Source organism: Mesoplodon bidens, assembly GCF_964165515.1.
Source record: "Mesoplodon bidens genome assembly, chromosome: X".
NCBI lineage: Eukaryota > Metazoa > Chordata > Mammalia > Artiodactyla > Ziphiidae > Mesoplodon > Mesoplodon bidens.
In genome coordinates, this window is record NC_138163.1 from 521,881 (window position 1) to 547,806 (window position 25,926).

The 25,926-nt window shown below is 64.9% G+C and overlaps 1 protein-coding gene across 4 annotated transcripts; it reads right to left on the reverse strand.

Moving 5' to 3' along the window:
* Positions 1 to 10: 10 nt before the first annotated feature.
* Positions 11 to 25,462, reverse strand: FLNA (filamin A). Of its 4 annotated transcripts, none has more exons than XM_081222875.1 (47): positions 25,382 to 25,462; positions 21,831 to 22,318; positions 18,475 to 18,723; positions 18,273 to 18,370; positions 18,006 to 18,153; positions 17,502 to 17,620; positions 17,331 to 17,408; positions 17,077 to 17,239; positions 16,774 to 16,974; positions 16,118 to 16,255; positions 15,905 to 16,028; positions 15,653 to 15,789; positions 15,359 to 15,552; positions 15,110 to 15,223; positions 14,875 to 15,018; positions 14,060 to 14,183; positions 13,813 to 13,973; positions 13,636 to 13,726; positions 13,379 to 13,548; positions 12,988 to 13,105; positions 12,627 to 12,889; positions 11,804 to 12,401; positions 11,544 to 11,717; positions 11,296 to 11,458; positions 11,058 to 11,218; positions 10,795 to 10,965; positions 10,285 to 10,408; positions 10,039 to 10,195; positions 9,170 to 9,359; positions 8,991 to 9,014; positions 6,424 to 6,671; positions 6,245 to 6,340; positions 5,972 to 6,074; positions 5,744 to 5,884; positions 5,507 to 5,635; positions 5,138 to 5,311; positions 4,880 to 5,041; positions 4,583 to 4,786; positions 4,354 to 4,506; positions 4,115 to 4,237; positions 3,732 to 3,998; positions 3,458 to 3,595; positions 3,144 to 3,259; positions 2,485 to 2,617; positions 1,534 to 1,710; positions 870 to 1,376; positions 11 to 498 (listed from the first exon to the last, which is right to left on the reverse strand). In XM_081222875.1, exons 2-47 carry the CDS (start codon positions 22,201 to 22,203, stop codon positions 311 to 313), a joined length of 8,028 nt encoding a protein of 2,675 aa, XP_081079001.1. In that variant the 5' UTR covers positions 22,204 to 22,318; positions 25,382 to 25,462; the 3' UTR covers positions 11 to 310. The 4 variants fall into 4 exon arrangements, with proteins under 4 accessions (XP_081079001.1, XP_081079003.1, XP_081079004.1 ...); XM_081222877.1 differs by lacking the exon at positions 25,382 to 25,462 and having other exon boundaries at positions 870 to 1,073; positions 1,158 to 1,376; XM_081222878.1 differs by lacking the exons at positions 8,991 to 9,014; positions 25,382 to 25,462 and having other exon boundaries at positions 870 to 1,073; positions 1,158 to 1,376.
* Between the last annotated feature and the right edge of the window lie 464 nt (positions 25,463 to 25,926).

The following is a 25,926-nucleotide window of genomic DNA, read 5'->3' on the forward strand; positions in this document are numbered from 1 at the left end:
CGAGCCACCCTCAGGAGAATGGAAGCAGAACTTTATTCCTCTTGGCTAGAGAAGAGAACTAGCGGGTGGTTGTGCACAAGACCCCCACCCCTCACCCCTCCCAGGAGCAAAGAAGACAGGCAGGCTGCCTCTGCTCGCCCCTCTCCTTTGCCCAAGTGGAGGCAGGGGAGCGCAGCACAGGGCAGGGTCGGCTGCGGTGACAGGGTGGCCAGGGCTGGCCAGGGCTGGGGCGGGTGCTGCTCGGGTGGCGGAGGGCGGGCGCAGGGGCACTTCTCATCCTGGGAGCCGCTGGCTGGCTCGGACATGGAACTCAGGGCACCAGGACGCGGTAGGGGCTGCCTGGGATGTGCTCGTCCCCCCATTTCACCACCAGCGTGTACTCCCCCTTGTCCTTGAGCAGGTAGGAGACGCTGTAGAGCCTGCTGCCCACGTGCTTCACCAGGATCTCCTCGCAGGGTGTCCGGGGCCCGTGTACCCCCACCAGCAGCATGTTGTTGCCTGGGGGGGTGGGAAGGGGCCTCAGTGCCAGGCCCCAAGTCCCCCACCTCAGCTGTGACTGCGCTGACTCCCTTCTCCTGTCTTGTATCCTCCCCTTCCCACCTCGTCGCCTGTTTTGGGGTGACAGCCCTTCCTAAAGAGCTGCGAGCAACCCCCCACGCCCCCAGCAAGACCAGCAAAGGAAACTCCAGCTCCTCCAGGGCACTTTCCTGAAGGGTAGAGGAGATGGCAGGGAGGCCCAGGCTGGAAGTGGCCCGCTCCCAAAGGCATTCCCACCCGCCTCATTCCCCTCCCCATGTTCCCAGACATTGGCTCTCTGCTCTTATTTCTAGCCTCATCTTCTGGAACCAGGCTAGGGCCTGGACACCCACCTGCTTTGCTGCAGTCCACCGTGAAGCTACTCTTCTGGCCCATGTAGGCCTTGCTCAGCCCCACGCCCTTGGCCAGCACCTTGCTGGCGTCGGTGGAACCTGGGCCTGGGGCCCCATGCTGGGGGGCACTGGCAGTCTTGGTCAGGGAGTCCACAAACACTGATGATGTCTCATGGAGGCTGTGGTTGCTGACCAGACGGTGACCTGCAGGGCAGAGCACGAGAGGCTTAGAGGTGGCCAGAGTGTCACGCGCTGGGTTGGGTAGGGGCAGTCTGGTACGAGGCTCACCTGTAACTCTGGCCTTGAAGGGGCTGCCCCCAATGTGGTAGGGGCCGCCGTACTTGATGGAGATGAGGTAGCTGCCAGGTGCCATGGGGGTGTAGGTGACGCGGTAGCCCTCAGGGCACTCCTGGCAATCCATCTTCACCTTGGAGGGCCCGTCGATTGTGACCGATAGGGCACCAGCGCCCGCATTGCTTGTGTTCACAATGAACTCAGCTGGGCTCCCTGGGGAGGGTGGGCAGAGCTGGCCTGGCCTGTTTCCCCACCGCAGCCCCCCAGTGTAGCCTTGTCACCTCCGCACGCCTCCTGTTGTCACTGAGAGCTCGGAGGGGGGGCCCGAGCAGTTGTGTTCACACACCGGAAGCTGCACCCACTGACCTACCTGTGACGCCGCCTTCCAGGCCAGCTCCGTAAGCGGACACCAGGCCTGGGTCCCCTCCGTGCCCAGGCTCCCCAACTCGGATCTTGAAGGGGCTTCCAGGGATGTGGGTGCCATTGAACTTGACATCAATCAGGTAGATGCCATTCTCCCGTGGGATAAAGCGCACGGCGTACTTATCTGAGGGGCAGAGGAACATGCCGTGGGCCTGGGGTCTCTCCTCCCAAACTGACCAACTGGCATCGGCGAGGGGCTTCCCTTGCCTGCCAGCGTTGAGTCCAGCAGGTCTAGGGGGCCCACTCAGCTTTTTTCGGAGACCGTGCTGGGCACCCACACCCCACTGCACAGACCTCCTGAAGCCTGCGGGGCGAAGCTTTAGATGCCCAAGCTACTGCTAGGACTCATTCGAACTGGAATCTCTTGTAGGCAAAATGCCCGCCTCGATGCCTCCTTCTCCAAAGGTTACCATGGGTGCCTTACCCCCCACGTGTTCACTGGGGCCCAGAGACAGGCAGGAACTTGCTTGAGGTCACGCAGCTGGGAAGGGGCAGGATGAGGCTGTGAACTAGTGAAATTGGGCCAAGCAGCTCCTCCCACACCCGGGGCTGGCCCCAAGTTCCAGGCCTTGGCCAAAGATCTGGGCAGCCCCCATCACTGGACTTTGGGTCTCTCCCTCAAGAGACTGCACTATACGGCCTGCAGAAGGCGTTTTCCTTCCTAGCAGCATGGCTGCTGAGCTAGGTACCCCAAGGGCTTGGGTCACAAGTTGGGGAAGCGCCGCCCGGCTGAAGGAGCCCAGGCCTCTGGGCCCTGTCTCAGCTGCTTCCGGAGTCCGTGCCTTCCCTTTGTACTCTCAGCCTGCTTCCAGCCAGTGGGCCAGGCCCGGGGGAGGCCCACTGCTCCCAGTGGGGCCAGGGCAGACGGCTGGGTGGCCGGGAAGGGACAGGGCCTCACCTTGGTCGATCTCTGTGACATAGCACTCCTCCAGGGCTCCTGAGGGGCTGTGCACCTTGGCATCGATCGCCCCCTTGGCCCCGTTCAGGCTGACTGCAAAAGAGGCTGGCTGGTTGACCTTTAGCCCTGACTCCTGGAAGCACAGCAGACGCGGTTAGGGGCTGGGGCGGGGCAAGGAAAGGCAGGGCTCCAGAAGCAGGAGGCCCACGGGGTTGCACTTACCCATCTGGCGTCCAGCTTGGTTTAAAGAGGGAGAGCCATTGATTCTCGAGGGGCAGCAAGCTACAGGCACACACCCCCGCTCCCAGACCCACGCTCTACAATCACACACCGGGCGGCAGGAAGGGGGGTGGCCCCGCCCTGCGGGCAGCACTCAGCGCTGGCAGGCTGTCCCTCTTTAAACCTCAGCCCTGGTGCTCAAGGGGCACAGGCTTCTGTTCAAAGCCTTTAGAGCTGAGACACGAGAAAAACTCCACGCGATGGTCAGGGGTACTTCCTCCGACCCCAAGCGTGGGCTGCACCCGGCCAGAGCAGAAGCCCGGCGCCCCGAGCTGGGCTGGGCGGGTCACTCGACACGGGGCCAAGGCCTGCTCTGTGCGGCGGCTCTGGTCTGGCCGGGCCCAGGAGCCCCAGGCGGGCGGTTTCTCTCGGTGCCTCACCTGAAGACTAGAAACAGTAAGGCGGCGGGCGTCACCAGACGGAGAAGCCACAGGCACCACAAAAGGGCTATCGGGGATGTGCTCCTCGTTGAACTTGACTGAGACCTCGTAGTCACCTGAGCAGGGAGAGAGAACAGAGGGCGTGCCGGGAGGTCCCCACCTGTCAGCATTCGAGCCTGCCACCTCCCACAAACAGCCCGAGTGGCCCTGGGACCTCCAGGTGGAGGGTGGGAGCCGGGCAGGGCTGTCCGCATAGACCCAGCCCAGCACCCAAACCCGAATGCTGCCTCCCAGCCCCAGCCACGTCTCAGTACCTGGCTCCTGGACCACATAGGCCACGCCACAGGAGCCATCCTTGCGGTCCTCGAAGGAGATCTCGGCCTTGCTGGGGCCCTCGACAGCAATGGCCAGGCCCCCGGCACCAGCTTCCCGGGTCCAAATGCTGAATTCAGCTGTGGGAAGGTACAGTGTGTCCTCACGGAGGGCTGCTCCCCTGGCATCGGCTCCCGCCCAGCATGGCTGCTAGCCCCCTCCTGCCCCCCAGCCCCCGCCCAGGCATGGCAAGAGCCCCGCAGGAAGCAGGCCTACCTGGCACTCCAGCTTCAGCCCTTTCCAGGCCAGGGCCCCCGGCGCGGACCTTGTGGGCTCCCCCTTCCCCCAGGGGCCCTACAGTGAACTGGAAAGGGCTCCCAGGCACGTGCTGGCCCTTATACTTGACGCTGACAGTGTGCATGCCCATCTCAGCGGGCACGAAGCGGATGCAGTAGGTATGGTTCTCCCCTTCCACGATCTCGGCCTCATGGCTCTTGCCTGATGGGCTAGTCACCTGGGCTGTCATGTCCTGGATGCTAATTTCTGTAGGTGGGGGAGAGCCTGGTGAGCAGGAGACCGAGGGCCCACCCCTGTTTGGGACCACCTCGGGCCGGCACATAGGACTCCCTGGGACCCTCCCTGGCGCCTGTAGCTCCTACCAGGGATCTTCAGGCTCAGGTCACAATGACTGCCAACGTTAGCCACCGAAGGGGCCCGTCGCCTGCGTGTGATGCTCTCTTTCACCCGGCCCTCGCCTGTCACCTTCACGGAGAAGGGGCTGCCTGCAGGAAGAAAGCACAACCCACAACCCACACAAGTTACCTTCTGCAGGTGGACCCTGGGGTGTGGCGAGGAGGGTTGCCCAGCCATGGGGAAGGTGCGTGGGTGCCTCACTCACCAGGCACGTGCTGGTCAGCGAACTTGATGTTGATGATATAGTTTCCAGGCTCCGTGGGGCAGTAGGTGACCCTGCATGTGCCATCCTCCAGGTCCTCTGTGTTGATGTCCACCTTGCTGGGACCCTCGATGGACAGGCTGAGCCCACCATAGCCTGCGGGAGGGACACCCCTGAGCCAGGGGGCCAAGTACAGTGGTCTCACCCCAGCTTCCAGGCCACCACTGCCTACCTGCATCACGGGTGTCGATGATAAACTCTGCAGGCTCAAAGGTGTGGCCTTCGTGGAGGCCCTGGCCTGAGACCCGCACGCGGCTGGCATCCCCAATCTCCGACTGGCTGATCACCACGGGGATGGGGCTGCTCGCCACGTGCTGGCCATTCTTCTTCACGTGCACCAGGTGCTCCCCGGTCTCCTTGGGCACGAAGGAGATCCCTGGACACGGGGAGGGGCTGTCAGCTGGGGAAAGGCGTGCCCCCACCCCCTGCCTCCCTCCTTTCCAGAAGGCCCTGCTCCCCAGCCTCTTACCCACGTGGCCATTGCGCAGCCGCTTCAGCAGACAGGGCTCCTCCCGGCCCGAGGGCGGCACCACCGTGGCTGTGAGCAGGCTGAGGTCCGTCTCCGAGATATTGATGGGGATGTCAGCGGCAGAGCCCACCTTCAGGTGGGACATGCGCATCGAGTCGTCACCTGGCAGGGGACGGTCACTGTGTGTCCAGGCACAGAGGGAGACTGCACCCACCCTGCCACCTGCCTCCTTTTGTCACTGCTCTGGGTATCACCTACCTGTGACCCTGGCAGTGAAGGGGCTGCCCGGGATGTGCTGCTCATTGTACTTGACCAGGATGCTGTAGTCACCAGGCAGCACGGGCAGGTAGGAGACGCTGCACGTCCCGTCCTGGTTGTCAGTGCAGCTGATTTCTGCTTTGGATGGGCCCTCGATGGCCAGGGACAAGCCCCCTGGAGAGAGTAGTGGGTGAGGGTGGGAACTGTGCTGAGGGACACTGCGCCAATGAGGAGAAGCCCCAACGGGCAAGCAGAGTCTGGGGGTGGGGCAGGGAGCCTCATCTGGGGAGCATCTCCAGTGTCCAGCTCCCCACCGGATGACAGTAGCCCGTGACACACAGGCAGGTCAAGACGAGAGCTGCCGCTCACCCTCTCCTGCATCCTTGGTGTTGACGGTGAAGACAGCAGGCTTGTTCACCACCCCGTGGGTGAGGCCAGGCCCGTAGGCTGTGACGTGGCCGCAGTTCACATAATCCACGTAGAACTGTAGGGGGCTTCCTGAGGCAGGAAGAGGGACCACGTGGAATGGGGGCCTCGTGTTGTCCCCAAGCCCTTCCCCCAGCCCCACGACCCTGTAAGGTGGTGGTGGCATGCTGAGGGGCGCACCTGGGATGTGCATGTTGTCATAGCGGATGTCCATCTCATGCAGGCCGGCCTCGCTGGGTGCGTAGCGCACGGTCACGGTGCCATCCTTGTTGTCGGTGATGGCCGGCTGCGCCACCTTGCCCGAGGGCATCCGCACCTCCCCTACAGGGCAGTGGGGCCCGGGTCAGGGCAGCCCGTTGGCACACTCTGGCCTCTGTGGCTCCCTAGCTCCTTCCCGCCCCCGCTCACCAGTGATCTCGCCCTTCTTGATGGTGAAGGGGATGACAAGGTCGAAGGGCCTCAGGCTGGTCACATCCAGCCCATTGACACCCACCAAGGGTCTTTCTGGGGCCTGCAGTGGAGACAGAGGGCCTGAGTGAGGAGCTGCAGGAGGGCCGGGGGTCCCGCGTGGGAGGATCTGGGGCCCCTCCCAACCAGCGGCAGAACAGGGCCTCACGGGACACCCAGCTGGCTGGTCCCCGAGTGTCCCCTAGGGCTGGGAGGAGGTGGGCCAGGCCATACCCAGGTCTGCTGGCCGCCCTGGGCGTAGGTGTATGGTGGGGCCAGCTGCTGAGGCCGTAGTGGGGGCTGCGCCGCGGGCTGGTCTCCGGCCAGAGCCTGCAGGGCAACGCACGAGAGCTGGAGACCCTGTCACCACAGATGAGCCCCGCCCGGACGCCTCACCCCTGACCCCTCCTGACCGTCACTTGGAAGGGGCTGTTGGGCACGTGTTCGCCACCGAAGCGCACGCAGATGACGTATTTGCCCGGCTGGGGGGCCGTATAGAAGATGTCAAAGGTGCCGTCCTCGTTCTCTACCACGTCCACGTCCACCTCGGAGCCGTCGGGTGTGCACACGGTGCAGGTCACCTTGCCTTTGCCCGCCGCCTTGGTGTCCACGGTGATCACCGTCTCCTCCCCAATCTGGATGGTGGGGCCGATGCCAGCGCCTGGTGGGGTAGGGTGGGTCCCCAAAGGGGGGGGCCGGTGCATGAGCGCGGCGCTCGGGCCACTCCTGTCCACCTGCCGCCCACCCAGGCCTTACTGCCACCACCAAGCACAGCCAGGCCTCCCGCCCCCGCCCCGCCAAGCTGGGATGGTGAGTGATTTCTCAGAAGGCAGGAAAGGTTCCCCTGAGCCACCTCAAGCCTGGGAGTCCTGTCTCGGGGGAGTCCCCCACATGGGAAAGGCCCAACGGGCAGCACCCAGGAGTCTGAGACGAAGGAAGGGCCGGGAAGCCCACGAGGCCACCGCCGCCATCAGGGCACAAGCATTTGCTGCCACCGCCCCCGCCCACTTGGCTTCAGCCTGTGCCGTGGACCACGCTGAGCAGCGCCAGCGCTCCGGCTGGGCCCACGGCTGCCTTCGCCCCTGTGGCCTGGCCCCGGCCCCCAGTGCCGTGTGCGGACGCAGTGAGGCGGAGTCCTGCTGCAGCGTGGGGGACGTGACACTCGCCCCCCGCCCCCCGGGCCTGAAGGTGAAATTGGAGTTTCCTGACAACTGAGAATGCTCGCTCGACCGGAGGCTTGCAGAGAGGGGCAGCTGGGCGTGGCCCGGCGCAGGCAGGGAGCTGGGAGCAGGGAAGCAGGTAGGCAGCAGGGTTAGCACCCAGGAAGCACAGCGCAGCAGGCAGTGGCATCGCCCAGGGGGAAGGGGGGCAGGAGGCCCAAGCCAGAGCCACGGCCGCGGGGCGGCGAGAGCGGAGAAGCTGAGCAGCCTCCAGGGCCCCAGAGCGGCCGAGGAGAGGGGAGGGCAGTGACGTTATGATCTGGGCTCAGCCGCGGAGGCTCGGGGGGCTGTGGGCTGGGAGGCCTGGCAGCGAGTGCTTTCTGGAGCCCGGCCCCTGCCAGGGAAGCAGCTGGGAGCACCGGACCAACTCGAGGGCTGAGTGCAAGGGGGCCCCCTGGCCAGCCTGCCACCGGACTCTCCTGTCCGTCGAGGGCTCCCACTTGGCGCAAGGGCTCCATGCTGGCCTTCCGCGGCTCTCCTGAGCTCTACACCCGGCCCCCCCTGCTGCCGCCCCTGCCCTGGGAGGCCTCACCTCACACATAGCCACACCTGGTCTCCCTGGCTCGGAACCTGGACCCGCCAACTAGCTAGTAGCTCAGGCCCCAACCTCACAGTCAGCCCCGACTCCCCGCTTTCCCGGCCCAGCACCCAGCCCCTCAGCTGCTCCATCCTCAAAGTACCCGCCCTGTTTGGCTCCCCCTCAAGCCCCACCACCAGCAGCCTAGCCCAAGCCACCCCTCCAACAGGTCCAGAGGTGACTTCGGTTCCCCAGCTGGGCACCCTGTCTCCATTCTGCACGCGGTGGCCAGGTAAACCGAGACCACTCCCTCAGCCCAGCCCTGCCCCTGCCTCTGCCCCCCCAGGCCCTACCCCCTGCCCTAGGCACGCAGGGCTGGCGTCTCAGACCCCGAGGCCTGCTGTCCAAAGTCATCGAGCCCCTGCCGTGGAGCCCCAGCCACCCTCTAACTTTCTCCCTGGCTGCCTTGGCCAAGGTCCAGGCCGACAGCCCTGAGGCTCCCGTGTAGTCGTTGCCTCTTCTTGGTGTCCCTGGCTGGGGCTGGCTCTCCCCTCCCATGCCTGAGCAGGAGAACCTCCGTGCCTGGTTGGGGACCATCTGAATAACGTCACTGCTTGGGGAATAGGGGGAGGGAGGGAGTGGGGGAGGGGGGGCCACCGAGTGCACTTTGGGGCTCTGAGGCCGGGCCGGGCCCCGCCATGCTGGCCGCCCAAGCAGTCGACGCTGGTGCTACGGCACTACCAGCCAGCCCCACCCACTCATGCAGCCTGCACCTCCCCCGGCCTGGGACGCAGAGGCCCCCGGGAGGTGGGGATGGGGGTCTGTGGATCCGGCAGGGGCTGGGGACTCCCACTGCTTGGGGGAGACCCCACGCGAGCGCCCTGGACGCGGAAAGAGGAAGCGAAAAGCAAGGGCCTGCTGCCCGCCCCCGGGACTTTCCCAGGAAGCCAAGATCCCCAGACCCCAGAGCCTCCAGGGGGGTGCCTCTCAGGATGCACCTCACCCCAAAGCTCTCAGCTGCAACCCAACTTCTCAGATGGGGAAATGGAGGCCCAGAGAGGGGGAGGGCCGGAGCACTCATGCTCAGCTCCGGAGGCCTCCCTGGGCCCTAACCCCCCAGTTCCCCTCTCTGTCCCTGCCAAGAGCTGCAGCTGGAACTGTCCTGGGAATCAGCATGGAAGAGGAAAGGAAGCTGCCCTCTGGGCAGGAGGAGCATTGGGAGTGGCCCCAGCAAGCAGCTTACCTAGCCCGTGACCTCCGATTGACACTGAGGTGAGAGGGCAGAGAGCAAGGAGAAAGGTCAGGTGAGTCACTCAAGGGGGCGGCCCCCACTCCCACACGCCGCCCCAAGCAGCGAGCCCTTGCACACAGGCATACCCAAGCCCCGTGCTGAGCGCCGTGGCCGCTGGCGGGCTGGCTCACCTGTGACGGTGCACTTGCTGGCATCCCCCGTGGGCACGGCCCGAACGCGGTACGGGGAGAAGGGGATCTCATCACCACCATACTTGATGAGGATGGTGTAGCGGCCCGTCACGTCTGGCACGTAGGCCACCGTGTACGTGCCGTCGTGGTTGTCTTGGATGTGCGTCTTCTTGGGCTTGCCCTCAGGGTCCTGTGTGGCAGAGCACAGGGGAGGCGGTTGGCCCAAGCCCAGCCAGGCCCGGGGTCCCCTCAGGCCCTCTCAAAGGACTAAGCGTCAAGCACCACTGCTGCAGGGACAGCCTCTGAGCCGCTCAACCACCATGGCCCAAGACGGCTGCCTATCCACCACTGTCCTTTACTTCCCCACGGACAAGGTCCAGAAGGGAAGCACCAAAATGCCCAGTGCCCCCGTCCCCTGCACCCTGCGTGACAACAGGCAGGGCCAGGGACTTGGCGCTCATCCTGCTTTACCCCCACGAGGGCCTCTCAGCTCCCATCCTCTACCCCAGGGCCTGCCCTAGCACCAGGACAAGTTCCCCCGAAGATCTCAGAGTCCTAGCCTTATACCTGGCCCCAGAGAATGTTACAGGCAGAAAAGCTGAGGCACTAAGGGCTTTGGTGACATCAGAAGTGAGCAAGTGCGTGCGTGGGGAAGCCTGTGTCTGTCACCACCATCCTAGAGGCGGGGGGCCTGCCCTGGCTGGCACGGCTCCTTAGGGAGACCAGAGAGCCGGACTGGCCCATCTGCCCCAGGCCGCGGACCCCGCACTGCACCCCGCTCCGGCCTGGGCCCCTCCCCTCCCTCGCCTTCCCTGTGCCCGGAGCTGCAAAACAGCAGGACCAGGCGGCCACCCGTGCGGCCGGCTCACCGTGATCTGGACCGCCAGCAGGCCCTCCCCTGCATCCTTTGCGTCAATGGTGAACTCCACAGGCAGGCTGGCGGGCACGCCAGTGGTGTTGAGCCCGGGGCCGCTGGCCTTTACCTTGCTGGCATCATGTGTAGGCAGCACCTTGACCTTGAAGGGGCTGTTAGCCCAGGATGCTGTGAGCGGTCAGGAAGGCTCTTGGTGCCCAGCCCAGGCCCCTCCCCACGGGCAGAGGGCCCAGCCTCTTACCTTCGGGGCACCTCTTCTTCCCCGTACAGCACCGAGATGCTGTAGGGCCCCTCACGGCTGGGCACATAGTTCACGGTCTGGGTGCCATCGGCATTGTCCACCACATCCACCGGCTCCACCAGGCCTGGCCCCCCAGACAGAGCTTTAGCCGGTGCCCTGGGCCCCTAGTCCCACCGCACTAGAAAGCCGAGTCTGGGCCACGCACCCAGCCCTCACCCCAGGGGGGCTCGACTTGCCCTCACCTGCCCGTCCCCAGAACAACCCTGAGCCCCTGTGACATCTCAGACCCTTGCCCGCTCTACCTCCCTCCCGCCTGCCACATCTGCTCAGTGGCCGAGTCCTGTCTGTTCTGCTTCCTTTTGGTCCCCTGCCCCAGGGCACTGGCTCTGGGGTCAACTGCCTGCCCACCGGCCCCGCCCCCCCGCCCCCCGCCGTGTGCTGGGTCCCCTCCCTCAGAGGACCACACTCTCCTGAGCTGACCCCCACTCCCAGGCACAGGAACACTCTCACCTTTGGGCCCCTGCACTTTGACCTGCAGCGGGGCCACGCCGGCCTTGCTCGTGTCCACCTGGAAGGACTGAGGGAGGTTGGCACGGACCATGCCTGGGCTCAGGCCAGGCCCAGAGCACTTGACCTTGGACGCGTCCGTCACATCGTGCACAGGGACCTTGAAAGGACTGCCTGGAGGCGGGCAGAGGGATGGCAGCTGTGTGAGACAGAGTGGAGGGCGGACAGGTGGTCCCAGCCCGGCCCCAGCTGACCTGCCTCCTCACCTGGCACTTGATGGCCGCCGTAGGTGACATTAAGGCTGTAGGTGCCAGCCTCGTAGGGGACGTACTCGACCGAGCAGCTGCCGTCCTTGTTGTCCATGCAGGACATCTTGGCCTCGGAGGGGCCCTCTACAGCCAGGCCCAGGCCCCCTGTGCCAGCTCCCCTGGTCCAGAGAGACAGCCCGTTATCCCCTGGGTTCCAAGGCGCACTGCAGCCCCTGCTTCTGGGGCCCTCGCTCACCTGGTCTCCACGGTGAACTTGTTGGGCTTGTTGGTGGTGCCGCTTTGGATGCCCGGCCCATGGACGCGCACTCGGGAGGGGTCACAGCCCTCGGTCACAGGCACCTGAAAGGGGCTGCTGGGCACAGGGCTGCCGTCGTAGGTCACATCCACAGAGTGGAGTCCTGCAGGAGGGCAGGCTGGGTCAGAAGGAGCCCAGGTCGCCCTGCCCCCACCCCCAGCCCATCCCTCCAGCGCCCCAGCACGCACCCTCCTCGTAAGGCGTGTACTCCACTTTGTACGTGCCGTCGCCACAGTCCTGCACGTAGGTCTCGGTCAGGTTGCCCGAGGGGTTGGCCACGCGAGCCTTGACGTGCGGCCCTCCGGTCTGCGTCAGAGCCCGGGCATCCACACTGAACTCAGTGGTGGCTTCTCGGAAGACGCCTGCAGGGGGGCAGGGAGAGGAAGAATGGGGCTCCAGGGGCCCCGGCTCCCCCTGCTCCCGTGCCCTGTGGTGGGAGGCCTCTCACCTTGGCCCTCAATCCCGGGCCCATAGCACTGGACGCCTGAGGTGTCCACTGCGGGCTCCACCTGTAGCTTGCTGGGGAAGTTGGGCACAGGCTGGCCGCCGTACTTGATGGTGACAGTGTAGGCCCCGGGGCACAGGGGGATGTAGGTGATGGTGTGCGTGCCGTCACCGTGGTCCTGGATGTGTACCTCGGCTGGCAGCCCCGCCTCGGAGCGGATCTCAATGGTCAGCTCTGCGCTGCCTGCGCTCGAGCAGTCCACGTGGAACTGGCCTGCCTCACCGGCGGTGGCCCGCTCCAGCCCAGGGCCCGAGCACTTGACCTTGGATGGGTCAAAGCAGGGAACCACGTGGGCCTTGAACGGGGAGCCGGGGATGTGGGTGTCAGCGAAGAGGATGTTGATGTTGTAGTCCCCGGGCTCCGTAGGCACGTAGGACACAGAGCACGTGCCGTCCCCGTTGTCCAGGCACTCAAGCTGGGCCTCACAGGGGCCCTCCACTGTCAGGCCCAGGCCGCCTGTGCCGGCGCCCTTGGTGTCGATGGTGAAGCGGGCAGGGGAGCCTGCACTGCCCCCCTGCAGCCCCGGCCCAAAGGCTTTCACCTGAGGGAGGAGGGGCAGGTCAGGAGCCAAAGCCACGCCACCTCCCTGACCCTTGACCCTCAGACCCCCAGCCTGACTCTGTCTGCCTCCTCTCGTTCTGGCTCCCCTCCCCCACCAGACGGGCACAGGCAGGCCTGAGCAGGGCCACCACTCAAAAGGACAAAAATGAGAAGGGGTGAGGGCGAGTCTGGAGAAGAGAGGGGGTGGCGCCTACACCCCAGTTACCTTGCTAGGCTTGGTGGGGGGCACAGCTTCGAGAGAAAAGGGGCTGCCAGGCACAGGCACGCCATCGTAGGTCACCTCGACCTCGTAGGGCCCCTCTTCACGGGGCACAAAACGCACCACGCTGTTGTCAGCCCCTAGGCCTGGCTCCACCTTGCAGGGCACTGCTGTCCCCGAGGGGCCCACAATCTTGGACACCACTTTGCCTTGGCCACCGGCACCCTTCGACTTGACTGTGAACTCCTGGTCTTTGCCAACATCCACCTCTGTTGACATGATGAAAGGAAGGAGAGAACTGTGACACGGGCCCAGGCAGCCCCGGGGCACGCTCAGTGGCTGGCTGTGACAGGCCCCAACTACTTACTCTCTCCCAGGCCGGACACCTTGATCTTGCTGAGGTCCAGGCTTGGAGACACCGCCACCGAGAAGGGGCTCTTGGGGATAGGATCCCCTCCATAAGTGACACTGACACCCACTGGGCCCTGGGAAGGGTACAGAAGGGCAGGGTCATGGGTCATGGCCCTGGTCCCCCTGGCCTGTGGCTTCCCAACTTGGGCATGGGGAGGGGGCTTCAGAGACAATGGCTTCTCTCTGCCACTGCACCCCCTGGACTTCCATGCCCGCTCTCTCCCAGGTGGGAAACGAGAGTGGGCGGGAAGCCCCCTGGAGCTGCCCACCCAGCCCACCACATGAGGGGGCGCACGGGCTCAGCAGGTGTATGGACAGGCGCAGCCACGGGGGGTCAAGGTAGCTACCTGCTGCACAGGAGTGTACTTGACGGTATAGGTATTGTCATGGTGGTCAACGAGGTCCACATCACGTACCGCGTCCCCCTTGGCCAGCCCCGAGAACTGGACATCCAGCTTGCCTTTGCCGGCGGCTTTGGCATTGACCGTGAAGTGGGTGGGTTTGCCAAGCTCGACACCTAAGGAGACACAGCTACCCTGTAGGGGCACCTTGCCCCACGCCCCCTCGGGGCTCCCCAACCTCCCCATGGGGTACTCGTCCTCACCGGTACGACTGAGGCCAGGGCCCTCGGCCTTCACCTTGCTGGCATCATGGGAGGGGTCCACCTTGACCCGGATGGGGCTGGTGGGCGTGGCCTGCAGGGGGCGGGAGGAGAAGGGCTGAGAGGAGAGCAGCACCCCAACACCCAGCAGCATTAGGGGCCGGGAGCGGCAGCACCCACCTGGTCAGCAAAGAGGACCATGATGGTGTAGCTGCCAGCCCCACGGGGTGTGTACTTGACTGTGAACGTGTCGTTGTCATTGCGGATGATGTCGAAGTCAATGTCGGCCTCAGCGGGGCCCACCACACCGGGGGCACACTTGATGCCAATGCTGACGTCACCTGTGGGGGAGGAGGGAGTGGAGGCTGGGACCTCACGGGGACACCTCACCCACTCGCCCACCCGCGCTCTCGAGGCAGGGCCTTACCCTGGCCGGCCTCCGTGCAGTCCACAGTGAAGTAGGTGGGCTCGTGAGCCTTGAGTCCCGTCTTGGCCACTCCTGGGCCGTACACCTTGACCTTGTTTGGGTGGCTGCCGGCTCCCACATTCACCTGCAGGGCACGGGGGCAAGTGCAGGGGCATGACCAGTCTGGAGGAGGGGCAAAATGGCGCGACCACCCTGGGGAGTCACCTGGTGGCTCCTTGAACACTGACATGTAAAGCAACCATATGATGCTGCAGTGCCACCACCCTTCGCTATCTATCCACCCAGAGCAATGAGATCGCTCGTCTGCACTGACACCTGTACTGGAACATTCACGGCAGCCAAAAGGTGAAAAAACCCCAAACGCCCATCAACAAATGACTGGACACCTAACACGTGGTCTATCCATACGATGGCGCATCATTCAGCCATAAAAAGGCAGGAAGCACTGACTCATGCTGTGCTGTGGGTGAACTAACGCGAACACGGTGTTGAGTGAAAGCAGCCAGACATAAAAAGCCACAGGGCCTGGGAGTCCATCCCCAGTAAATGTCTAGAGAAGGTAAACCGCACAGCCAGAAAGCGGGTGAGCGGCTGCTTAGGGGCCGAGGGCAGTTGAGGCGTAGAGGAGTTTCTCATCCTCGATTGTGGTGATGGCCGCACGACTCCGAACTTACTCACAACCACCGAGTTGTTTAATTGAACGGGGTAGGCTGTACGGTATGCGAGTTTCATCGAAGAGGGCCGTAGCAAAGCAAAGCAGGCGCCCAGGGAAGTGGGCTAAAGGCCTGTCTGAGGCCTGCAGAGGGCAGGCTCACCCGGAAGGGGCTGCTGGGGATGCTGACGCCTCCCCAGGACACCATGGCCGTGTGCTTCACCGGCTTCCGGGGCACGTAGGAGCAGCTGTAAGTGCCGTTGCCGTTGTCCTTGACCACTGCCTCCACGGGGCAGCCCTCGTTGTCCTGGAAAGTGGGCGGGAGCGGGCGGCCTCCTGGTCAGTGCCCGGGTCTGGGCACCTGCCCACCCTGTCCCCACCACAGATTGGCACCCCACCTGGACTTGGACCCTGAGAGGAGCCTTCCCGCCGTGCTTGGCATCCACCGTGAACTCTGCCGGCTTGTTGACAGCCACACCCGTCTTCTCCAATCCAGGCCCACGTGCCTTCACCTAATGGGAGGCCACACAGATCTCAGGGGACCAAGTGCTGGCCTCCAAAGACAGAGTGGCAGGAGCACGCTGCCGGCGACGCCAGCCCAGGGCCCCAAAGCCCAGAGACCCAGCCCAGCAGCCCGCGCCCTTTACCCTGTCGGGATGGAAATCCTGGGGCGCCTCGCGGATGTCGGCCATGAAGGGGCTGAGGCGGATGTCTTCACTATTGCACAGCACGTGCACGGCGTACTCGCCAGCCTCCTGGGGCCAGTAGCGCACATCACAGGAGCCATCGCCCTTGTCATCACATTCGATCTTGGCCTGCGACGGGCCCTCCACCGAGAAGCCTGACGACAGCCGCCAGCTCCGTCAGTGCCCTGGAGCCTCAGGAGGGTGGCCCTTACCAGCCTCTGCCCCCAGGTGCCCACATCACAGTCTCCAACTTACCCAGGGTGCCCACATCGTCCCCAATGGCCTCCACCACAAAGTCTGCGGACTTGCCGACGACGCCGCCCTCCAGCCCGGGGCCCCAAGCCCGCACCTTCTGATTGCCACACTCGGTGCCCACCTTCACCTCGAAGGGACTGCAACGAGAGAGCCACCCAGGGGAGTGCCAAGGGGCCCCGTCTTGGAGGGGGGCCAGCCCAAACCCAGCAGAGGGAGGAGCGCGCCACCTCTGAGCTCAGCCCGGGGCCTCACCTGCGCCCGATGTTCTGGCCGCCCCACGTGATGGTGACAGTGTATGTGCCGGGGACCGTGGGGTAATACTCGAAGCCATAGACACCATCCCCCAGGTCCTTTTGTTTCACGCGCTCTTCGCCCTCTGCCGGAGACAAGGGAGGGCCTCAGGCCTGCCCAGCAGTGGCCGGGGACTCGCACCGCCCACCCCAGCCCAGCCACAGGCCAACTTACTGGGACCCTTCACGGTGACCTTCAGCTCCCCACTGCCCGCGCCCTTCGTGTACACCTTGAAGTCGGCAGTCTCCTTCACTCGCACACCCTTCGGCTGGAGGCCCCGGCCGATGGCGCGGCAGGCCCCTGGGTTACAAGCTGTGAGCAGAAGGCTGGCTGAGCTGCTGGGAGCTGGCGCTGGGCGACCCCTCCCTTGCTCCCATAAGGCTGGGCCATCGGGCCACATGGGCCAGTAAGGGATGCGTAAGAAAGAACTGGAAGGGACCGTGACCCTAGGATCTGTGTGGCCCAGGCCAGGACACGGCAGGCCTCCTCCCACCTGCTCCAGCCACGCCAGCCCCCCGCCTAGCCCCCCCCTAGGAAGACAGATCCAAGTACCGTTGACCCTGTGGGCAGAGCAGAGAGCAGCAGGTTTCTAGACAGCTGGAGCGAGCTCTTCCGAAGGTGAGAGCGTGGAGAGAGAGAGAGAGATGGAGAGGGCAAGAGGAGGAGGAGGAGGAGGGTCCCAGCCGCGCCAGAAAGAGTGCCCCGCACAGTGCAAGTACAGAAGCCCCGGGAGCCGGGCCGGGGGCTGGAACGGGACCTGCCCGGCTGCCCCGCTCCGAGACCGCAGGGCTGGAGCCGTGCCCAGCGGGGGGCGGCCGGGACTGGCCTACCTTGGCCAACAGTGACAGTGTAGGGGCTGCGAGGGATGGGCACACCAGCGAAGGTGACATGCACCGTGTGGACGCCCTCCACGGTGGGCTGGTAGCTGCAGCGATACGTGCTGTCGCCCCGGGCCTCCAGCTGAGGCTCCACGGTACCCTTCCGTCCTGTGGGGTCCTGGATCACCACTTCCACCTCGCCTGTCCCCGCTCCTGCCAGGAGGCATCGGCTCAGATCCCGGAGCCTCCAGGCCGCTCCTGGCACCACCCCCAGCTCTTCCCACAGACCTGCCAGCCTCGGCACCCTCCCCTCACCCGCCGTGAAGATCTCAAAGTAGGTGGTCTTGTTGGCAATGTTGCCGCTGGGCTCCAGGCCAGGGCCCTGGGCCGTCACTTTGCTGGCATCTCCCTGGGACTTGTCCACATACACCTCGAAGGGGCTCTTGGCGATGTGCTGGCCGGCAAAGAGCACGGTGACCTGTTCCCAGGAGGGGTGCAGCGTGAGGGCAGGGTTGGTGTGCCCTCGCCACTGCCCTCGCCACTGGCCTCCCCTTGGGATGAGGGCTCACCTTGTGAGTCCCCGTCACCTCGGGGACATACCAGACAGAGAAGGTACGGTTCTTGTCGTTATTGGCGATCACCTTTGCCTAGGGTGGGAAGGAGTCCGTGAGCCGTGGCTCACAGCGGCCCCTCCACGCGGGGGCCCGGCAGCGCCCTGCCCTGCCTGCCGGCCGCCCTACCTCCTCCTGGTGCCCGGCTGGATCCTCCACATACACCAGCACCTCTCCCTGCCCGGCGCTTCTGGTCTCCACGGTGAACTCTGCCCGCTTCTTCACCATGTTGCCTGTGGGCTCGATGCCTGCCCAGGGATGGGGGGGGAAGCCACAGGCTGGCTGTGAGGGCTGGCGCACCCCCGCCGCAGCCCCATCAGGCCGTTCGGAACAGGGTGAGTCAGTTCGGTGTACACCCCAGCGCGCAGAACCTGGCCTTCAGCCCCAGCTGTGCTCCTGCCGTGGGACAGGCCTGGGCCTGTTTTCTAGAACGCTGGCTTGAGTTTGCCTCGGGCTGGTGTGGTGGGGAGAACACAGAGCCAGTGGCCAGTTTTGACCAGCCCTGACCCACTCCTGTCTGACTCACGGAGGGGCATTTGATCACCTGGCAGCCACGTGACTGAACACTCCCCGGGAGCTCACGTTCAGGGAGGAGGTCACCTTGCAGAAAGACCCCCCGCCTGGCTCTCTCACCTGGCCCGTAGGCTCGGGCTTTCTTAGGGTTCAGTTTGGGCCGCAGGGGAGCCCCTGGTTTCAGCTTGGCCTTGGGAAACTGGGACAGGTAGGTCATGACGGAGTGCTCATCCACATTGGGGTCCACGATCTCCTCAGGGGTGATCACCTGTCACGCGCAGAAAAAGGAGCCACTTGGCCTCCAAGCCTCAGGGTCCTGGGACGCGCCACCTCTCCGCACTGGGACCTCGGCCCCCAGACGGCCCCGGTTGGCCCGGCGGAGCGTACCTGAGGGATGCCCAGCCAGTCGTCGGCCTGCTGCATGGCTTCCCTCGCGTTGTTCACGGGCTTGCTGGCATCCCAGGAATCCCAGTCAGGGCACAGGCCTGCGGGGCAAGGAAGGCCATGAGTTTGGGGGGCCATGAGACCTGGCTTCAGGCCATCCCCTCCACCCCCCTACAGGTGGCCCCGCCCCCCCGATGCCCCTCACCTGGGGCACAGCTGTCGACAAGGGCGCCCAGGGCCCTGCCACTCTGCCAGTCCCGGCTGAAGTTGGTGATGGGCAGCTGCGGCAGCTTGTTCTGGATCCAGCCCAGGAGCCTCTGCTTGGGTGTCTGTTTCTTGGCCTCCTCGTCCTCCTCCTCATCCCACATGGGCATGGAGATGGAGTAGTGCAGGATCAGGGTCCAGATGAGGCCCAAGATCAGCTTGAGGTTCCCGTCCACAATGGCCTTACTGTCTGTAAGGGGAACGAGTGGCAGCGTTGGGCGGGCAGGGCCGACCTGGGAGTCCCCGTGCATGCGCGCACACACACACACACACACACACACACACGTGGGTTTGGGGGTGGCACGCATTCAGGGTGTCAGGCCACTCCCAGGCACTGGGGAACGTGGCAGCACAGCAGGCCCCAGAGAGGAGGCAGAGGCCCCCGTGGGGCAGGGTGGGGTGTGGGTCGGGGCCCTTTCTGCCCAGGGCCCCTTTGGGGGTGTGAAGGAGGTTCGGAGGCAAAACACCTGTAGACACATGGTGACAATAGAGCACAATGAGGGGGCACTGCTGGAAGCCCTGGGGCCATGGGGACCCAGAGGAAGGACAGGACACAGACCTAGGCAGCAGACAGGGCCAGGGGAGGCCTAGGGAGGAGCCCCCTTCCCCAAAGGTGGCTCTGGAGAGTGAGTGGGATGAGTGCTTTGCAGGGGCCCACCGCCCATCCCCAGGGATCTCCAGGAAAGGGCCCCTGACCTGCACTGACAAAGAGGAAGGCAGGCAGGCGGAGAGGTTGGGAAATATGGCTGCTGCCCTGGGGTCGCGGGGGCGGGTGGATGGCATGAGGCCGGGGAAGCAGAAGTGGAGGCGTTGGGCAAGGACCCTTTGGGTGGAGGGTGTGAGCCCCGCCCCCCCACTGCCTTAGTGCTCCCCCTCCCCCAACAGAGCCAGGCTGGGAGTTGGGCAGCAGCCCTGGCACGGGGGAGGGGCTGGGAGCCCCAAGGAACCAGTGGTTGGGCTGCATGGCCCTGACTCACTGGGGCCCGGCAGGGATGGCCTGCCAGCCAGGATGACGGGCAGGACACATTCCAGGGGCCCCCTCACCCAGCCCGAAGGGGGAGGGTGGAGTCAGTGAGCCTGGGTTGGGCGCTCAGGGCCCAGCTTGGGAGCCTGGGTGGCAGAGGTCATGGGTAGGGTCCCCAAGTCCTGCTGTCTCAGCAGAGCCTGCTCAGCTGCTGCCTGCCCTCCTCGCCACCTAACGGGCCACTGGGCTACAGGCTGGTGGCCGCCAAGCTCACCACAGGGGAAGTGGTTAGGGCGGGCACCCTGCACCCCATCCCCATGGCAATCCCTCTGGGCTCTGAGCCCCACCCAAGGCCCTTCTGGGTCTCAGCCTTCTCAAGCAATCAGTGGAGGGGCCGGGGGGGCTCTGAGAACTTTGGAATCCCTGCTGGCGTGTTCCACCTACCCTTCCCCAACAATCAGTAGAAAATACTTGTCTAGTGAGTCAACTTGGGGGTGGGGAGAAGGGGATGGATGCCACCAAAAGGGTCATCAATGGCAGGTAGCCTCTGAATCCAGCGGGCGGCATCTTGCAGACCAGCTCAATGCCATTCAAAACAGAGCGGCCTTCCTGCTCCTAGACTGGGGCTGGTCCCGGTCCCTCACCACTGCCTTGCACTGTCCCCAAATGGCAGCTAGGAGGGTGGAGTGGGGGCTTCAGGCTAGGGGTGACTGGAAGGTTCAGAGAAGACCAAGGGCACAGGAGCAGCCGGGACTTCCCGTCAGGCTCCCACCCGCAGAATCCCGAGTCTAGCACAAGCCCTCAGCAGGCCCGAGGTCCACTATGACCCACGAGGGGAAACACAAGGCCAAGCTCATCAGCCATCATCGGGCTGGGCCCTCCCCACCCACCCCCGGTCCATAGGAGGCTGGCCTAGGCCCTCCCATCCACCTCACAAAAGAGGGTGGGAAGGACCGGGCTCAGAGTTGAGAGACTGACTGGTTGGATGGCCCCGCCCCATCCCACCCCCTTTCCCCAGCCCCCCGGGCCAGCCTGCCCCCTCCCTCCCCTAATCACTGCTGCTTTCCAACATTTTTTTGCCTTATATGGCAAAGCTCTGGGAACTAGGCCTGCTCCAGCCAGCTCACAAGAGGAGGAGAAGGAGGGAGGGGGGAGGAGGAGACCCCCCCCAGACAATTGGGGTGTGGCCCGCCTCCCCACATCCGGTTGCCCCCCCACCCAAGGCTCAGAGATGACTCAGCTTGGCTAGACTGAGGCTGGGACTGGGGGGTGGGCCTCGGCCTCGACTTGCATTCCAGAGAAAGAGGTGGGGCCCTTGAGACCTGCCCTGAGTGGTTGGGGGCACCTGAGTCTCGGTCCCTCCTTTTCCCAGGCTCAGCATGGACCGGGCCAGGGCTGTAGGGACAACTGGAAGGCCTCTTTTGATTGTGAAGAAAAGAAAGCTCGTGCCCCTTCTCTCCCTGTCGCATCTTCCCGCCCCCCACCCCCAGTCACCAGTTCTGTCCCTGTGTGGCTCTCATCTCCGAAGTCCCTGGGATGATGCAGTAGGCCCGATCAATGCCAGCCTCACCAGCCCGGTGACACGAACACTGGGCTGGCAGCGAGCCCAGCACATGCTGGAGTACCTCCCAAACAACTCCTGCATATTCTAGATGCAGGAAAGCAAGTCCTACATGGAGGCAGGAGTTTGGCACAAGCTCGACAGTAACCGGGTATCTAAGTGACGACAAGCCAGCTCGCTTCACTGGCCAGCGCCCAAACCCATCTCAGGTGCTGTTTTGCTAGCTATGGCCCTCTCTGGCCCCCTAGTTCCCGAAAAGAGACCTAAACTTGGGGTATGAGCCATCCTCACTGGGGGGCACTAGACAATGGGACCCACAAGCTCCAACCCCCTGTTTAAGGAACCACACGGGTGCCTGAAGCCCAGAGGGCCCTCTCCAAACTGCTGTAGGGGATGGAGAGCCCCGGCCTCCCCCTCGTTAGAGATGGGGCGCTAGGCGCACAGCCAGAGCTTGGCCAGTGCCTGCCCCCCCAGGCCCTCTCCCACCGCGGGCGCAGCGGCGGGGGCGCGGCCTGTGGAGGATGTGAGCTCAGCCTGGGCGTGGGCCAGCCGGGGACCGGCGGGCGGGGGCGCGTAGCGGTCCGCACGCACCGCCGGCCTGCGAGCCTTTGTTCTCGAGGCCCACACGGAGCTGGGCGGCCCCGGGGTCTCCAGGGGCGGCGCCACAGCTTAAGGGGGTGTCTGCGAGGGGTCGGCCCGGAGAAGGTGGGAGGACGCGCGGAGCCCCCTCCCTCGCCGCCCCGCGCCGCCGGGCGGCCCGCCGCGCCCTCACCGATGGACACGAGCTTGATGCTCTCGCGCTCCAGGAACTCGAGCGCCACCGACACGTTCTCGAGCTGCATCTGGCGGAAGGTGGGCCTCTGGTTGTGCTTGCGGTGCATCTTCTTCTGGCTGAGCACCTCGAGCAGCGCGATAAGCCGCAGCCCGTCGCTCAGGTCCTTCTGTAGGTTGGCGATGCGCTTGCTCACGCACTTGAGGTGCTCGTTGCACCAACGCGTGAATGTGTTCTGCTGGATCTTCTTCCACGGCGCATCCTCCGCCAGGTCCTTCTCGGTGGCCGGCATCTCTGCGTCTCGCGTGTCGGCACCACTGCCCGGAGCCGCGCCCGCAGCGCTCTGGCCCGCCCGGGAGTGGGAGCTACTCATTTTGAGGCGCGAGGAGCCGAGGGGCGGTGCTGCAGCCCAAGCGAGGGGACGGCCCTTTAATTAAAGTCGCAGGCACCTCAGCGAGCGCGGGGCGATGCAGACAGCAGAGGTTGCGCTGCGGAGAGAGCGAGCCCTTTAAATGCGGGGCGGGGGCGGGGCGGGGAGGCGGAGTCACATAGGGGCGTGGCCTTGGGTGGGGTTTCGGGGCTGTGCCCGCCCCGCCCCACCCCACCCGTTGGAATGCCCCCCTGAGTCCCCCCGCCCAGGCGACTTCGACCCGACCCCCAGGCTCCGGGAAGGGTCGTTGGGCCCCGTAGCGGGCAAGGATGCGCTCAAGTCCTGCGATCTCTCTCCTGCGCTACAGGAAACGCTGCAGCTAGGAAAGGCTGAGCAGCGTCTGGCGCTGGACCTCTTGGCTTCCAGCGGGCACACCATACAAGGGACTTTCCTTCCCCAAGGCCCCTGCGGGGGGTGGGGTGGCTCGCCCTCCCTGCGTCACGTGGACTCCGCTCGGTCCCCGCAGCCCCCCGTCGTCTCCTCTCCCCCCGAGCTCCGGCGCTTGGGGTTCCCTGGACGCGCCCCAGCCGGCGGCCCCGGCAGCAGCAGCAGCAGGAGCAGCAGCAGCGGGAAGGGGCCCTATCTGAAGGGCGAGCCCTTGGAGAGCGCAGGTCTGGGCCAGGCGCTGCTGGCAGCGCTTTGCGCGCGTGCGCCACGCCAGGGAAGCCTGTAGCGCCCGAACCCTAGGCCACCCCCCCATACCCCCTGCCCCATCCCGCCTTCCCGCTCTGCAGGGCCTGGCCTGCGCACCTGCGCCCCGCCGGTCCCCACCGCCTCCCTCCCTCCCCGCTCCACCCGGGAGGAAATGAGGCACTGGGCCAGGAGGCCACCGGCACTCCAGGAGCCAGCAGCCTTGGAAGGGGCCCGGGCGTGCCATTGCGCACTGGCACAGGGCGCCGTGTGATGCATGCAGAGACAGCGAGTGCCCGCCTCACCCACCAGCTGTCTACCTGGGGCGGGAGAGGCTTCCTCTCCTGCCGGAATGGCCCCTGAGCCCGGTGTGACCGGCGGCCAGGCAGCGGCACGGGGCGGGGGTGGGGGCTTCCAGACTCAGAGGGACCTGCTCCGGGGTTCCAGTAAGACTTGGTGGGCTCTGAGCACCTGGGTCTCGGTGGGCTTCAGGGCCGTGGTAGTGCAGAGCGGGCCCCCAGGACAGGGGGGCCAGGGGACCGAAGGGGGCAAACCACGGAAGGCTGCCAAGGCCTGCTGGGGAGCCGGGATGGTGTCTCCAGGGCAATGGGGAGCTATTTGCTCAAAATTAATTTTCTGGTAGATAACTGGAGACTGTGGGAGGTCACTGTGTGGAGACGTTGACCGGCAAAGGCACAGGGTCAAGAGGCCTGTTGGGACATTCACTGCCACCCTCTTCAGTGAAGAGAAGCCAGCCTACTCATGGCTTTGTCACCAGAGTGGACTCACTTCCCCCAGTCCTGTGTACCTCCCCTCTCCAGGATGTTCCCTTCTTTACATCTTTTTTTCCAGAAAGGCATGTCTCTGTCCCTCCTGCTTGATTCTTAGATTGACCAGCAGACTAGCAGTAATTAAGTTATCTGCTAAAGACCAGTGGGAGAGGAGGCCCTGGGTCAGCCAGCACGTCATGCCCAAATATGGTTGACTCTTACACAGCCCTGGTGTCTGCATCACCCGCAGTGGGGCTGCAGTCCCCACCGGCATCTCCCGTGCCCTCCAGCATGCTCGCTTAGGGGCTGCCTGTCACCCCACTGGTTTTTCCTCACCAGTGGTGATGGTATGGGGTCTAAATGATGTTTTTCAGTCTGAGGCTCACCTCCTGTGCACTGTGCACTCCTGACCACTTTCAGACACATGTGCACAAAACTCCACACTGCGGTGTCTGGGAACTGGGATGGAGGTGGGAGAGAGAGCTGTAGAGGGGGACCTGTGTGGACCCCTCCCTACCAGGCCCCATTCAAGAGGAGGTGAGAGTTGTTCTTCTGATTCCCCTGCCCCACTGGAAAGCAAGTTCCCAAGGACAGAATTACACCAAGAATTGATTTTCACTCCATAACTGACATTCAATTGGGTCATCAGTGTTCATTCCCTAATCTTCAGAGAGCAGGGAAACTGAGTCTGAGTAAGCGACCAGAAGCTGGCTCCAGCAGAAAGGGGGACAGAAGCTGGGTGCCCTGGCTTCCAGCCCTAGGCTTTCCCTATTTGGGGGTGATAAGTGATGGGGGTGTAGAGGGTTCTTGTCCCTAGGGGACATAGTATCACCACCAGGTGGCGCCCCATCCCAAAGCCCCCAGATCGGGCAGTCCTTGGAAGCCCAAATCCAGCTCTTTCATATTTTCCCTTATTTGGAGTAGATTCTTGGATGTTAGACACACCCCGCCTTCCACCCCACTCCTGCCCTCAGACCCCAGGCCAGGCCCTCCCACAGGGGTGCTTCGGCTGATGAAGAAAGCCAAAGAGTGGCAGGAGGGGCTGCTCAGGCAAGTCCAGGTGCAGCAGGTGACAGCACTCAAGTCCTGAGTTCCCACTTCGACAGTGCTGCCTGGAGCACACGCAGGTGGGTCTGCCAGCGGACTTCACCTGCTTCTCCTGGACCAGGTGGCATGGGAATCTGGGGACCCTGCCGCTCACATCCTGGCTCGTGTGAACATCTAGCTCAGAGCCAACCTGGGACAGGGCACAGCCTGAGAATCTGGCCTGGCCACCCTCCCACCCGGGTCCCCTTGGAGCACAGCAGCCCAGGAGCCAGCCCCCATGTACCCAAGGCAGTTGGTGCCCAGAGGACTGGTGTCACAGGTACCCACTGTCGCCCTCCCAGGGGGCATACTGCCTGCGAAGTGTCCTTCCAGGTGGTCACTCGCGCTCAGCCCACACAATGTCCTGCTTTCAGGGCCTTGCCTTCCTGGACAGTCATGCAGTGACCCGCTCACGGGCACCCACGAGAGCCCATATCCTGCCAAACGCTCAGACACCCTCTCTCTCAGGGACCCCCGTGGCTTTCGGCTCCCCCACTCCTGGGCACACACATAGGTTCCCGGGGAAACCCGGGAAGGCGGCTGCGCTCACGCACCTGGCTGCACCTGGCCCTGGGCTCCCGCTCCGCGAGGAGCTCGGTGACCGTTCCACTCGGTGCCCGCCTCGGAGGCCTCACCTGCTGTCCCTGCGGGCGGCCGGCGACCGCGGGGTGGCGCCTGGCCGGTCCTAGAGCCCGCGCCGAGCGCCTCGGGGCTCCGCTGGCGTCCGCTGCGCGCCGCGCGCCTCCACGCGAATGGGCCGCCGCCGCCCGCCTTCTTGTTTGCCGCACCCCCGCCCCGCGCCCGGCCCGGCCCGGCGAGAAAGCCTTAATTGGTAAAATCACCCAGGAGCGGGGGTGGCGGGGCGCCGCAGGGGCGCGCCGTGAGCTCAGGCGCCCGGGCCGCCGGCGACGCCCCCCCACCCCCGATGAGCTCACCGTCCAGCGAGGGGAGGGGCGCGCCCAAGGGGTCTGCAGGGCCTGCGTCTCAGCCCAGCAGCAAAAGCCACCTCCTCCAGGGAGCCGCCCACAGTCACGGCCCCCCGCCTTTGCCCCGAGCCTGGGCTGTCCAGACAAGTTTGATTCTGCCCTTGGGGGTGGGGGGCGACAGGCCCTTGCAGGTGCTCCCTGAGTGCCTACCACCCGGAAGTCCGCACTGGGGCAGGGACCCGAGCCCCGTAATG

Coding starts and splice junctions, on each gene's coding strand:
- FLNA (XM_081222875.1), bottom strand. CDS start 22,203: ATGAGTAGCTCCCACTCCCGGGCGGGCCAGAGCGCTGCGGGCGCGGCT. Junction 16,975..17,076: donor CTTTGAGATCTTCACGGCGG/GTGAGGGGAGGG, acceptor GCCTCCTGGCAG/GAGCGGGGACAGGCGAGGTG. Junction 16,029..16,117: donor GGTCACCGTGAAGGGTCCCA/GTAAGTTGGCCT, acceptor TGTCTCCGGCAG/AGGGCGAAGAGCGCGTGAAA.